Source organism: Oncorhynchus mykiss, chromosome 8, assembly GCF_057628025.1.
Source record: "Oncorhynchus mykiss isolate SJ-2025 chromosome 8, ASM5762802v1, whole genome shotgun sequence".
Lineage (NCBI taxonomy): Eukaryota > Metazoa > Chordata > Actinopteri > Salmoniformes > Salmonidae > Oncorhynchus > Oncorhynchus mykiss.
In genome coordinates, this window is record NC_143029.1 from 82,500,490 (window position 1) to 82,513,565 (window position 13,076).

General features: G+C 44.2%; 1 protein-coding gene and 1 long non-coding RNA gene across 3 annotated transcripts in view; one reads left to right on the forward strand and one right to left on the reverse strand.

Annotated features, from left to right (window-relative positions):
* The window catches only part of LOC149982155 (uncharacterized), a 472,901-nt gene that overhangs the window by 287,041 nt on the left and 172,784 nt on the right, over positions 1 to 13,076 (forward strand). The gene's annotated exons all lie outside the window — the stretch shown is intronic.
* The window catches only part of kcnab1b (potassium voltage-gated channel subfamily A regulatory beta subunit 1b), a 94,213-nt gene continuing 84,632 nt past the window's right edge, over positions 3,496 to 13,076 (reverse strand). For both annotated transcript variants that reach the window (XM_036986436.2, XM_090182793.1), the window contains 6 exons: positions 10,742 to 10,827; positions 10,295 to 10,415; positions 9,903 to 9,997; positions 9,679 to 9,799; positions 8,348 to 8,436; positions 3,496 to 4,836 (listed from right to left, as the gene is read on the reverse strand). In XM_036986436.2, the coding sequence (XP_036842331.1) occupies positions 4,741 to 4,836; positions 8,348 to 8,436; positions 9,679 to 9,799; positions 9,903 to 9,997; positions 10,295 to 10,415; positions 10,742 to 10,827 (608 nt within the window). In that variant the 3' untranslated portion in view covers positions 3,496 to 4,740. The remainder of the gene's footprint in view (positions 4,837 to 8,347; positions 8,437 to 9,678; positions 9,800 to 9,902; positions 9,998 to 10,294; positions 10,416 to 10,741; positions 10,828 to 13,076) is intronic.

Here is a 13,076-nt window from a genome sequence, read left to right on the forward strand (position 1 = left end):
CCTGTAAAAGCAAGGGCTGATTTCAAGGTTTTACTGCTAACCTACAAAGCATTACATGGGCTTGCTCCTACCTATCTCTCTGATTTGGTCCTGCCGTACATACCTACACGTACACAAGTCACAAGACGCAGGCCTCCTAATTGTCCCTAGAATTTCTAAGCAAACAGCTGGAGGCAGGGCTTTCTCCTATAGAGCTCAATTTTTATGGAACGGTCTGCCTACCCATGTCAGAGACGCAAACTCGGTCTCAACCTTTAAGTCTTTACTGAAGACTCATCTCTTCAGTGGGTCATATGATTGAGTGTAGTCTGGCCCAGGAGTGGGAAGGTGAACGGAAAGGCTCTGGAGCAACGAACCGCCCTTGCTGTCTCTGCCTGGCCGGTTCCCCTCTTTCCACTGGGATTCTCTGCCTCTAACTCTATTATAGGGGCTGAGTCACTGGCTTACTGGGGCTCTCTCATGCCGTCCCTGGAAGGGGTGCGTCACCTGAGTGGGTTGATTCACTGATGTGGTCATCCTGTCTGGGTTGGCGCCCCACCTTGGGTTGTGCCATGGCGGAGATCTTTGTGGGCTATACTCAGCCTTGTCTCAGGATGGTAAGTTGGTGGTTGAAGATATCCCTCTAGTGGTGTGGGGGCTGTGCTTTGGCAAAGTGGGTGGAGTTATATCCTTCCTGTTTGGCCCTGTCCGGGGGTGTCCTCGGATGGGGCCACAGTGTCTCCTGACCCCTCCTGTCTCAGCCTCCAGTATTTATGCTGCAGTAGTTTGTGTCGGGGGGCTAGGGTCAGTTTGTTATATCTGGAGTACTTCTCCTGTCCTATTCGGTGTCCTGTGTGAATTTAAGTGTGCTTTCTCTAATTCTCTCTTTCTTTCTCTCTCTCGGAGGACCTGAGCCCTAGGACCATGCCCCAGGACTACCTGACATGATGACTCCTTGCTGTCCCCAGTCCACCTGGCCGTGCTGCTGCTCCAGTTTCAACTGTTCTGCCTTATTATTATTCGACCATGCTGGTCATTTATGAACATTTGATCATCTTGGCCATGTTCTGTTATAATCTCCACCCGGCACAGCCAGAAGAGGACTGGCCACCCCACATGTGCTCTCTCTAATTCTCTCTTTCTCTCTTTCTTTCTCTCTCTTGGAGGACCTGAGCCCTAGGACCATGCCCCAGGACTACCTGACATGATGACAGCCAGAAGAGGACTGGCCACCCCACATAGCCTGGTTCCTCTCTAGGTTTCTTCCTAGGTTTTGGCCTTTCTAGGGAGTTTTTCCTAGCCACCGTGCTTCTACACCTGCATTGCTTGCTGTTTGGGTTTCTGTACAGCACTTTGAGATATCAGCTGATGTACGAAGGGCTATATAAATACATTTGATTTGATTTGATTTGATATTCATCCCCCTTGGCATTTTTCCTATTTTGTTGCATTACAACCTGTAATTTAAATGTATTTTTTATTTGGATTTCATGTAATGGACATACACAAAATAGTCCAAATTGGTGAAGTGAAATGAAAAAAATTACTTGCTTCAAAACATTCTAAAAAGTAAAAAAAATGAAAAATTTGTGTGTGCATATGTATTCACCCCCTTTGCTATGAAGCCCCTAAATAAGATCTGGTGCAACCAATTACCTTCAGAAGTCACATAATTAGTTAAATAAAGTCCACCTGTGTGCAATCTAAGTGTCACATGATCTCCGTATATATACACCTGTTCTGAAAGGCACCCGAGTGTGCAACACCACTAAGCAAGTGGCACCATGAAGACCAAGGAGCTCTCCAAACAGGTCAGGGACAAAGTTGTGGAGAAGTACAGATCAGGGTTGGGCTATAAAAAAATATCAGAAACTTTAAACATCCCACGGAGCACCATTAAATCCATTATAAAAAAATGGAAAGAATATGGCACCACAACAAACCTGCCAAGAAAGGGCCTCCCACCAAAACCCACGGACCAGGCAACGAGGACTTTAATCAGAGAGAAAACAAAAAGACCAAAGATAACCCTGAAGGAACTGCAAAGCTCTACAGCAGAGATTGGAGTATCTGTCCATAGGACCACTTTAAGCCGTACACTCCACAGAGCTGGGCTTTACGGAAGAGTGGCCAGAAAAAAGCCATTGCTTAAAGAAAAAAGTAAGCCAACACGTTTGGTGTTCACCAAAAGGCACGTGGGAGACTCACCAAACATATGGAAGAAGGTACTCCGGTCAGATGAGATTTTTTTTTTTGGGGGGGCCCATCAAGGAAAATGCTATGTCTGGCACAAACCCAACTCTGATCACCCCGAGAACATCATCCCCACAGTGAAGCATGGTGGTGGCAGTGTAACAGTATAACTTTAGACCGTCCCCTCGCCCATACCCGGGCGTGAACCAGGGACCCTCTGCACACATCAACAACAGTCACCCACGAAGCATCGTTACCCATCGCTCCACAAAAGCCACAGCCCTTGCAGAGCAAGGGGAACCACTACTTCAAGGTCTCAGAGCAAGTGACGTCACCGATTGAAACGCTATTTAGCGCGCACCACCGCTAACTAGCTAGCTATTTCACATCCGTTACAGCAGCATCATGCTGTGGGAATGTTTTTCATTGGCAGGGACTGTGAAACTGGTCAGAATTGAAGGAATGATGGATAGTGATAAATACAGGGAAATTCTTGAGGGAAACCTGTTTCAGTCTTCCAGAGATTTGAGACTGGGACGGAGGTTCACCTTCCAGCAGGACAATGACCCTAAGCATACTGCTAAAACAACACTCTTGTGGTTTAAGGGGACACATTTAAATGTCTTGGAATGGCCTAGTCAAAGCCCAGACCTCAATCCAATTGAGAATCTGTGGTATGACTTAAATATTGCTGTACACCAGCGGAACCCATCCAACTTGAAGGAGCTGGAGCAGTTTTGCCTTGAAAAGTGGGCAACAATCCCAGTGGCTAGATGTGCCAAGCTTATAGAGACATACCCCAAGAGACTTGCAGCTGTAATTGCTGCAAAAGGTGGCTCTACAAAGTATTGACTTTGGCGGGGGGTGAATCGTTTTGCACCCCCAAGTTCTGTTTTTAATTTCTTGTTTGTTTCACAATAAAAATTATTTTGCATCTTCAAAGTGGTAGACATGTTGTGTAAATCAAATGATACAAACCCCCCAAAAATCCATTTTAATTCCAGATTGTAAGGCAACAAAATAGGGAAAATTCCATGGGGTTGAATACTTTTGCAAGCCACTGTACTTGGTTTTCAAATAGAGGAATCTAGAAATCTTTTTGTTTTCACGTTCTGCTGGTAAAAGCTACATAATGAAATTGGTAGGCTACATCCACAACTTTAGAGGGACAGTTTTCCAATGACGTCATCAATTCTATTCTGACTTTTCATTTCACAAATGTTTGTTTCTTCGTATTGGAACCTGGTCTATGCCTTCCTTTTTAAAACTACATATTTTCAATACTTCTAGATATGAGGTGTTTCTGCACAGAGAATACAATCGTTCACACTGGATATTTATTTATATACAGTATGTACAAATTAACAACAACAACTACATCAATTAAGGAGTCTTTACTGAACTCTCAACCTCTAACATAATCTCATTATACCATTTTACATTTGAACAGACATTGTATTCAGTTTTAGCCCAGGTGCAATGACAAAGGGTAGAATATACATCATATACATCAGTTTAACTTGGATTAAATGAAAATATATCGGCATGTGCAATGAGGGCACTAGATATAGCATCCGGTAATACTGCTTACACCAACGGTAGACCTATGTACATGCCTGCAATATCTGTTAGCAGAAGAGTATGCATTGTTAGAGAGAAATGGGGAGATACTATGAAAGTACTATCATAATAATACTGTGTTCTTCTGCATTCATTGACAAAAATATATATAATCAGTTAACAGTCATTACACATGTAGTTTTGAAATATTCAATGCAACACAACCCTGTTGGTATTTTTATCACAATGGGGGGGAAAACGTTTAAAAACCACAAGATGTCAGCATGTATCGAAACAGTTCATTATCACTACAACAATGCAGGGTTAGGAAAGCACTTAGGTTGTAGGATAGGAGGGGCTCAGCCAGCACTGACCGTCATGGACAGATCATTTGTCCATGTCCATCACTTTGAGGACAGGAACACAGTCCTCTGTCCAAGAGTTTGTCCTCATGAATGTCCCGTTTAGCCTACAAAGGCTTCTACACAGAATGCGGGACAGCTGGGTGTACCATAAGGGATTTGCACATCAGATTCAGTGGAGGCTGGTGAGGGGAGAACGGCTCATAGTAACGGCTGGAATGGAGTAAATGGAATGGTATCAAAAACATGGTTTTCATGTGTTTGATACACTTCTATTCTATCCATTACAGTCTATTTCAGCCATTATTATGAGCCGTCCTCACCTCAGCAGCCTCAACTGATTCAGGTGATCTTAGTCTGACTTGATTGCTATCTTGATAACGGCTGGGTAGTTCGTCAGGTTTGAGCTGCACTGAACTGGAGTGGATGAGCTGTGTGGCATGCATGCTTTGTCAAGCAGAGCTCTCAGTTAACGACACTGACTACTGGTTGATCTTTATTCGGGCGTGGCAGGACGAGGAACTGCGTAGAACTCACACACACACACACACACACGCACACAAACAGGGTTGGGCACACAATGACTGGAGGTGCCACTGATGAGAGCTGGTCCAGATTAGTCACAGTTCTGAAGAATGGCTCCATCCTAATGTGCTTGTTGGAAGTCCTTCTTCCTGTGGGGTTGGTTTCCCAAGACGTGGTCAATCTCTGTGGCAATGCCTGCTGTCATCTTTGGAATGACCTAGAATACATGAAGAAGAGAAACAATACCATTGATTCAGTCAGTTGTTATGTTGGTAGTAGTAGTTAGTTAGTAACTACACCACAATAGGCATCCATAATTGTAAATAAACAGTGTAGGCATAGACTAGAGAAGGGGAGCTGTATGAGTGCTGAGAAATCGTTGTCAGTGTCCCAAATTGATGCCTAAACCTTGCACCCTTAGCCTCGCCAGCCAGCCTGATCTGTGGACAATCTATCATGGTCCAAACACACCAAGACAGTTGTGAAGACTATCATTAAATGTGAAGACTGTTCATTTATCAAATCAATTCTCTGTCATTTAATTACGTGATTAAACTAATCGTGTAACTTTAATTAACTAGGAAGCCGGGGCACCACGAGAAAATGTTGTGTTTATTTCACGAATATAACTCTTCAGATATTTTCCCTCACTTATTAATGTATTATGACCTCATCAGGCATATTCTGAATGTAGCGAACCCTTGGATATCTGCACGAACCCCAACACAGATCACGAATCAGCGATATACAAATTGGCTTAATTATTTATTTACTAACTAACTTAATCAATCACAGAATTACATAAACACACACACACACAGGTCATACATTGGTTACTGACATGATAGAAATGTCCCTAGTGGGCTGATATAATGGCTTAGTAGACAAAGGAAAGGGGGTGGGGACAGTTCGAGAGCGGGAAACAGTTGATAACTACACTTATGAAATGCTAATACTTTTAACATGAACAGCCCCTCATTCGAAAATAAATAGCAGTTTACATATTTACAGCTGTATGCCTTTGTTGTCCCTCTCTGATCACCGGTCTGTCTGCTGGATAGTCAGACGACAGAAAGCCTCTGGTTTGTCCACCAGAGATCAAAGTCTGTTGTAGTTGTTATAATGGGTACTTCAGAGTACCATTCAGAAATGTTCTTAAATCGGATACATTTAACAGACTAAAGTATTTAAACAGCTGCAGCCTGAATAATTGGTTTAAAGTTTGTAGATTTCTTCACCATTTCAGCATGGGAATGACCTCCACGTTCTCTCGTCTTGTGCTTTGGTAGAGTTGTAGTTTGAACCACTTCACACGCCAGCTTCACCTAGCATGTTTTGGTCTATAGAGTGATAGCCATTCCAACAGGGGGACATCGGTCCCGGCCTTATCGACAATTGCAAGATCAGGGAGGCTCACGAGGCTACTGCATCTAAGATGATTTGATAGGTACTGTATAAGACATATGGTGTAACTTCCACCTAGCTTATCAGTGAGCAAGTGGAGCTACTACCATATTGCGTACACCTGTCAAAAATCCTCTCAGATCTCCACACGTAGTACATAGGGCACAGGCACAGGAGGCTGCTGAGGGGAGGACGGCTCATAATAATGTTTGCAATGGAAAAAAATGGAATGGCATCAAACACCTGGAAACCACTAAGTTAAGTATCTTCAGACTAAACACCTCCCTCTGAAACTGGATCCTGGACTTCCTGATGGCTGCCCCCAGGTGGTAAGGGTAGGCAACAACATGTCTGCCACGCTGATCCTAAAAACTGGGGCCCCTCAGGGGTGTGTACTTAGTCCACACCTGTACTCCCTGTTCACCCACGACTGCGTGGCCAAACACGACTCCAACACCATCATTAAGTTTGCAGACGACACAACAATCACCGACAACGATGAGACTGTAGGGAGGAGGTCAGAGAACTGGAAGTGTGGTGCCAGAACAACAACCTCTCCCTCAATGTGAGTAAGACAAAGGAGCTGATCATGGACTACAGGAAAAGGCGGGCCAAACAGGCCCCCCATTAACATCAACGGGGGCTGATAGTGGAGTGGGTAGAGAGTTTCAAGTTCCTTGGTGTCCACATCACCAACGATCTATCATGGTCCAAATACACCAAGACAGTTGTGAAGAGGGCACGACAAAACCTTTCCCCCCTCAGGAGACTGAAAAGATTTGGCATGGGTCCCCAGATCCTCAAAAGGTTCTACAGCTGCACCATCGAGAGCATCCTGACCAGTTCCATCACAGCCTGGTATGGCAACTACTCTGTATCTGACCGTAAGGCGCTACAGAGGGTTGTGCGTACGGCCCAGTATATCACTGGGGCCAAGCTTACTGCCATCCATGACCTATATAATAGGCGGTGTCAGAGGAAAGCCCATAAAATTGTCAGAGACTCCAGTCACCCAAGTCATAGACTGCCATAAGACTGCTGAACAATTAATCAAATGGCCACTGAACTATTACATTGACCCCCCCCCCCCCCCTCCATTTGTTTTGTACACTGCTGCTACTCACTGTTTATTATCTATGCATAGTCACTTCACCCCTACCTACATGTACAAATTACCTCTAACATGTACCCCCGCACACTGACTCGGTACCGGTACCCCCTGTATATAGCCTCCACACTGACTCGGTACCGGTACCCCTGTATATAGCCTCCACACTGATTCGGTACCGGTAACCCCTGTATATAACCTCCACACTGACTCGGTACCGGTATCCCTGTATATAGCCTCCACACTGACTCGGTACCGGTAACCCCTGTATATAACCTCCACACTGACTCGGTACCGGTACCCCCTGTATATAACCTCCACACTGACTCAGTACCGGTACCCCCTGTATATAACCTCCACACTGACTCAGTACCGGTACCCCCTGTATATAACCTCCACACTGACTCAGTACCGGTACCCCCTGTATATAACCTCCACACTGACTCAGTACCGGTACCCCCTGTATATAGCCTCCACACTGACTCGGTACCGGTAACCCCTGTATATAACCTCCACACTGACTCGGTACCGGTATCCCTGTATATAGCCTCCACACTGACTCGGTACCGGTAACCCCTGTATATAACCTCCACACTGACTCGGTACCGGTACCCCCTGTATATAACCTCCACACTGACTCAGTACCGGTACCCCCTGTATATAACCTCCACACTGACTCAGTACCGGTACCCCCTGTATATAACCTCCACACTGACTCAGTACCGGTACCCCCTGTATATAACCTCCACACTGACTCAGTACCGGTACCCCCTGTATATAACCTCCACACTGACTCGGTACCGGTAGCCCCTGTATATAACCTCGTTATTGTTGTTTTATTGTGTTACTTTTTATTATTTTTTACTTTAGTTTATTTGGTAAATATTTTCTTAACTCTTCTTGAACTGCACTGTTGGTTAAGGCCTTGTAAGCAAGAATTTCACGGTAAGGTCTACACTTGTTGTATTCGGCGCATGTGACAAATAAAGTTTGATTTTATTTGATTTGTTTGATGTTTTTGTTATCATTCCACCTATTCCGCTGCAGCCATTAACATGAGCCCATTCTCCCCAATTAAGCTGCCACCAACCTCCTGTGGGCATAGAGTCTCAGGGTCGATTTTGCATTGGGCCTAAAACAGCTTAAAATGTATTCTTCAAGGTAGTCCTTCTTCCCTTAATGAAAAAAAGTAAACTATATGAGAGAAGCTCCTTACCTCCATGGCCCTCAGATTCTCTGCAAGCTGGATGGGGTTGGATGTTCCTAGCAGCACTGAGCTCACTCCTTCATTTCTCAGACACCAGGCTGCAGACAGAGAGAAGGGGAGGTAACAGGGTTGAGTTCATCAGGGCATGCAACAGAAAACATTTTGCAATGGAAAAATAAAATGTACGTTTGTTATTGGACAAGTCCCTTATGGAGGTAGTCCCTCCATTACTCATAAAGGGTTGTCTTCCACATCCAGCATTGTTATTTGTCTATTTTTTGGGGTACCTTTGTTTTACCAGGTTAGTCTCATTGAGATGAACAATCTCTTAAAATACCTGGCCAAAATAGCAGCACACAAAGTTGCAGACACATTTATAACATAAAACACAAAGCACTACAGTTTAAAAAATAGACATTTACACATTGAACAGCAGGATGGTTTGGGAAAGTGTGGTGCAACTAGGGTTCAAAACATTGACAGCCCCACCATTTCATTTGGCATCATAGTGTGTAACCCTTCTTTAAAATAAATTATAGGGACGAGCTCCTGTAATTTCAGCACCCTTTGAAGCTCGTTCCATGCGTGTGATTGGGCTCCCGAGTGGCGCAGTGGTCTAAGGCACTGCATATCAGTGCTAGAGGTATTGCTACAGACCCTGGTTTGATTCCAGGCTGTATCACAACTGGCCATGATTGGGAGTCACATTGGGCGGTGCACAATTGGTCCAGCATTGTTTGGCTGGGGTAGGCCGTCATTGTAAATAAGAATTTGATCCTAACTCACTTGCTCAGTTAAATATAATAAAAAAATGAAGTAAGGGGCAGAGAACTGGAAAGCTTTTTTCTCTACGGGCCTTAGGCACAATCAAGTGAATGCAGGGCCTTAGGCACAATCAAGTGAACGCAGGGCCTTAGGCACAATCAAGTGAACGCAGGGCCTTAGGCACAATCAAGTGAACGCAGGCGATAGTTTTAATTTGTCTGCTGGACAATGTAGTTACACAAGTTAAATGGGAGCCGTCTCAATATGGCCTTCTGAATAAAACCTACCAATGATTTAATCTCCGAAGAGCTAAGGAAGACACTCTCATGTCAAGGTTACAGTGATGTGTGAGGGCTTTGGTACACAGGTTCCAGCATATGTAATGATGCCACAGGGACATGCATGTACAATATATCACCAAAATCAATTACAGGCACGAAAGTAGTGGAAACAAGCAACTTTCTCGCTTGGAAAAAAAACAGGACTTGTTACTAAAATAAAAACGCTATTTGAGCCTAAGCTTTGTGAAAACCATCCACTTTGTCTTTTCAGCATTTGTGTTACTGATATCTTACCGATAGCTAATTGTGGCAGAGTGCAGCCCAGCTTTTCAGAGATGGTTGTGAGCTCCTTCAGCTTGGCCTGTTGTTTCCTCCCTTCTTCACTCACTATCTTATCCTTTAACCAGGCGTACGGCTGGAAGAGAGGAAGAAGACCAGTCTTAGACACCACCTGAGGAACAAGCTGACATTCATAAATCCCCTCAGATGTTGTTGGGACAAGCAGATACGAGCAGTACCTTCATGGAGGCCCTGGAGCATTCTGGGATGCCATTCTCATACTTCCCAGTGATGATTCCACAGGCTAGAGGTGACCAGGAGACCACACCCACACCTGCAATGGCACATGGGAGTTAGGTCACATGACAGGCAGGGTAATCATCAGATTATCATGGTACCGAAGGACAAAAGTATCAAGAGTTTACCTTTTGCAGTTTGGAATATTGACTCAGCTCGACATCAGACCACTTTTGACAAACTTTGAATTTTGGGGTGAACTACTACTGCACAGTCTGTTACCAGTCTGATCCTGGTTGTGCATTTCAAGGGCGTTTATAGGACACTTGAATGCAGTCCCAAAGTGTGACAAATCTAAAAAGTTTGTGTGAGATGGTGTTACTATTACACCTGCCTATCTTATGGTAGAGCTCAGGTAGCTGTGTCTCCACCTTGTCCCTCTGGAAGAAGTGGTACTCAGCCTGCTCACACACCGGAGGGATCAGGTTAAACTGCCGCGCAACCGAGTACGCTTCCTGAAAAAAAATTGAGAGAAGGGAAGAGGGGCAGAACCAAGGTGAGAACAATGCTGACTCTGTTCACCTTTTCATGTTAATGTCAGACCCAACTTCCATATCTTCAAAAGCATTGATATTCCAAGACAGCACCTGAACTTTTCAGACTTCATTCTCCTTTTCAACCACTATAATGTCTGTTTACTCTCTAATGTCAGACTCCAAAAGCATTTATATCCCAAGCAAGCTACAGTGAATTATGTGGACAGATCGTGCAGGTCTACACACTGCTGAGGAGAATATGAAGTTGACGTATTAGGAAGTTGTGAGAGAATTTGCCTACTTACCATAATCTCCATGGCAGACCATCGTGATGTCCCCCAGTACATGGACATGCCATTGTTGATCAAATGGGTCATCGCCCTCACAATCTCTGCAGAGACAAAAACATTAAAAACCTGCTAGCTACGGGAGGGTTACGGGAGGGATACAGGAGGGATATGGGAGGGACAGAGGGGGTGTAGGTGTAGGTTGCTGTTTCCCACATTCTGGAAGAAGGGAGTCAAGAGAGTTCTAAAGAAACGTTCCACAACCTTAAAATACAACCTAATATGATTGGTCCATTCATCTGTACATTCCACAACCTTAAAATACAACCTTATATGATTGGTCCATTCATCTGTACATTCCACAACCTTAAAATACAACCTTATATGATTGGTCCATTCATCTGTACATTCCACAACCTTAAAATACAACCTTATGTGATTGGTCCATTCATCTGTACATGGAAGGTTGTGTTTTGAGTGGAACGTCCCTTCTCACCGATGAAACCTGATATGATGAAGATACTCTAACTTGTAGGAGTAGTTCTGAGACATTAGAGGGCGCCTCAAGCTCCTTCTTCTACAACCTCAGAAAGATCACTTCTCATGAGCTAGAATCCTTCATTGGTGAAACTGAAACTGACATGTCAGTTTGGGATATTAGAACAACAAAGAACCTACCGCAAATAACAAACCCATTTATATTTAATTATTATATATATATTTTTATTTAACTAGGAAAGTCAGTTAAGAACAAATTCTTATTTAAAATGACAGCCCACCCCCGCAGGCCAAACCCTAACTGGGACGACACTGGACCAATTGTGCGCCGCCCTATGGGACTCCCAATCACAGCCGGTTGTGATACAACCTGAAATCAAACCAGGGTCTGTAGTGATGCCTCAAGGACTGAGATGCAGTGCCATAGATCGCTGCACCACTTTAGTCATCTTTTTTCTTTCTCACAGACATTCCGAATGAAGGGACCATTTCAATTCCATCTGCATGTCTGTATTTCCGCAGAGCTCCAATACCACAGCTGAGTACATCAATTAATCCATTCAGTTCAGTCTCATTGAATAATAATCGCCAAACAACCTCTCAAAAGGCTCGAGTCAGAAGCCATCTGAAAGCAAGTCTGCTGCTAAAGGGGCGAGTTAAAACAAACTATACAAACAAAAGGGAACCGGTGAAAGGATTCGTACCAAGAAACCCACAATATATCCTCCATCCTTCCATGGCCAGTGCAGGGGAAGATTTCATATGAGATAATGTTTGCTGAGGTAATATTAATCCAAACGCCAAATGCCGCAGTGCCAGACTGAAAAGACCCAGTCAGCTGAGAGAGAGAGAGAGAGAGAGAACAGATGATGGAGCAGAAGTCTCTCGTAGTGGACCTTTGTCGGTTCTGTTTGTGCCTCAGGGTATAGAGTGGTACTGCAGGGTCATGGTGATGTGGAGATACACCAGAAAGCTGATATTTATTAATGGGAGTAAGTAATGCAAGGATACAAGGTGTCTAACCAAGAGAGACCGGAATCTCTGGAACATGTGATTCAATACCATGTACTTAATATGTCCCGCAAGGGGCAATTATGCTTGGCAAGCAGTGCAATTTGGTAGCTATACAATAACGTACATCTCTCTCTTTCTTTCTCTTTTAATCCACCCTCTGCCCTTCTCTACCTCTCTCCTTTTATCTGTCTCTCTTTCTTTCTCTTTTAATCCACCCTCTGCCCTTCTCTACCTCTCTCCTTTTATCTGTCTCTCTTACTTTCTCTTTTAATCTACCCTCTGCCCTTCTCTACCTCTCTCCTTTTATGTCTCTCTTTCTTTCTCTTTTAATCCACCCTCTGCCCTTCTCTACCTCTCTCCTTTTATGTCTCTCTTACTTTCTCTTTTAATCTACCCTCTGCCCTTCTCTACCTCTCTCCTTTTATCTGTCTCTCTTTCTTTCTCTTTTAATCTACCCTCTGCCCTTCTCTACCTCTCTCCTTCTTTCTCTTTTAATCCACCCTCTGCCCTTCTCTACCTCTCTCCTTTTATCTGTCTCTCTTTCTTTCTCTTTTAATCTACCCTCTGCCCTTCTCTACCTCTCTCCTTCTTTCTCTTTTAATCCACCCTCTGCCCTTCTCTACCTCTCTCCTTCTTTCTCTTTTAATCCACCCTCTGCCCTTCTCTACCTCTCTCCTTCTTTCTCTTTTAATCCACCCTCTGCCCTTCTCTACCTCTCTCCTTCTTTCTCTTTTACTCCACCCTCTGCCCTTCTCTACCTCTCTCCTTCTTTCTCTTTTAATCCACCCTGTGCCCTTCTCTACCACTCCTTCTTTCTCTTTTAATCCACCCTCTGCCCTTC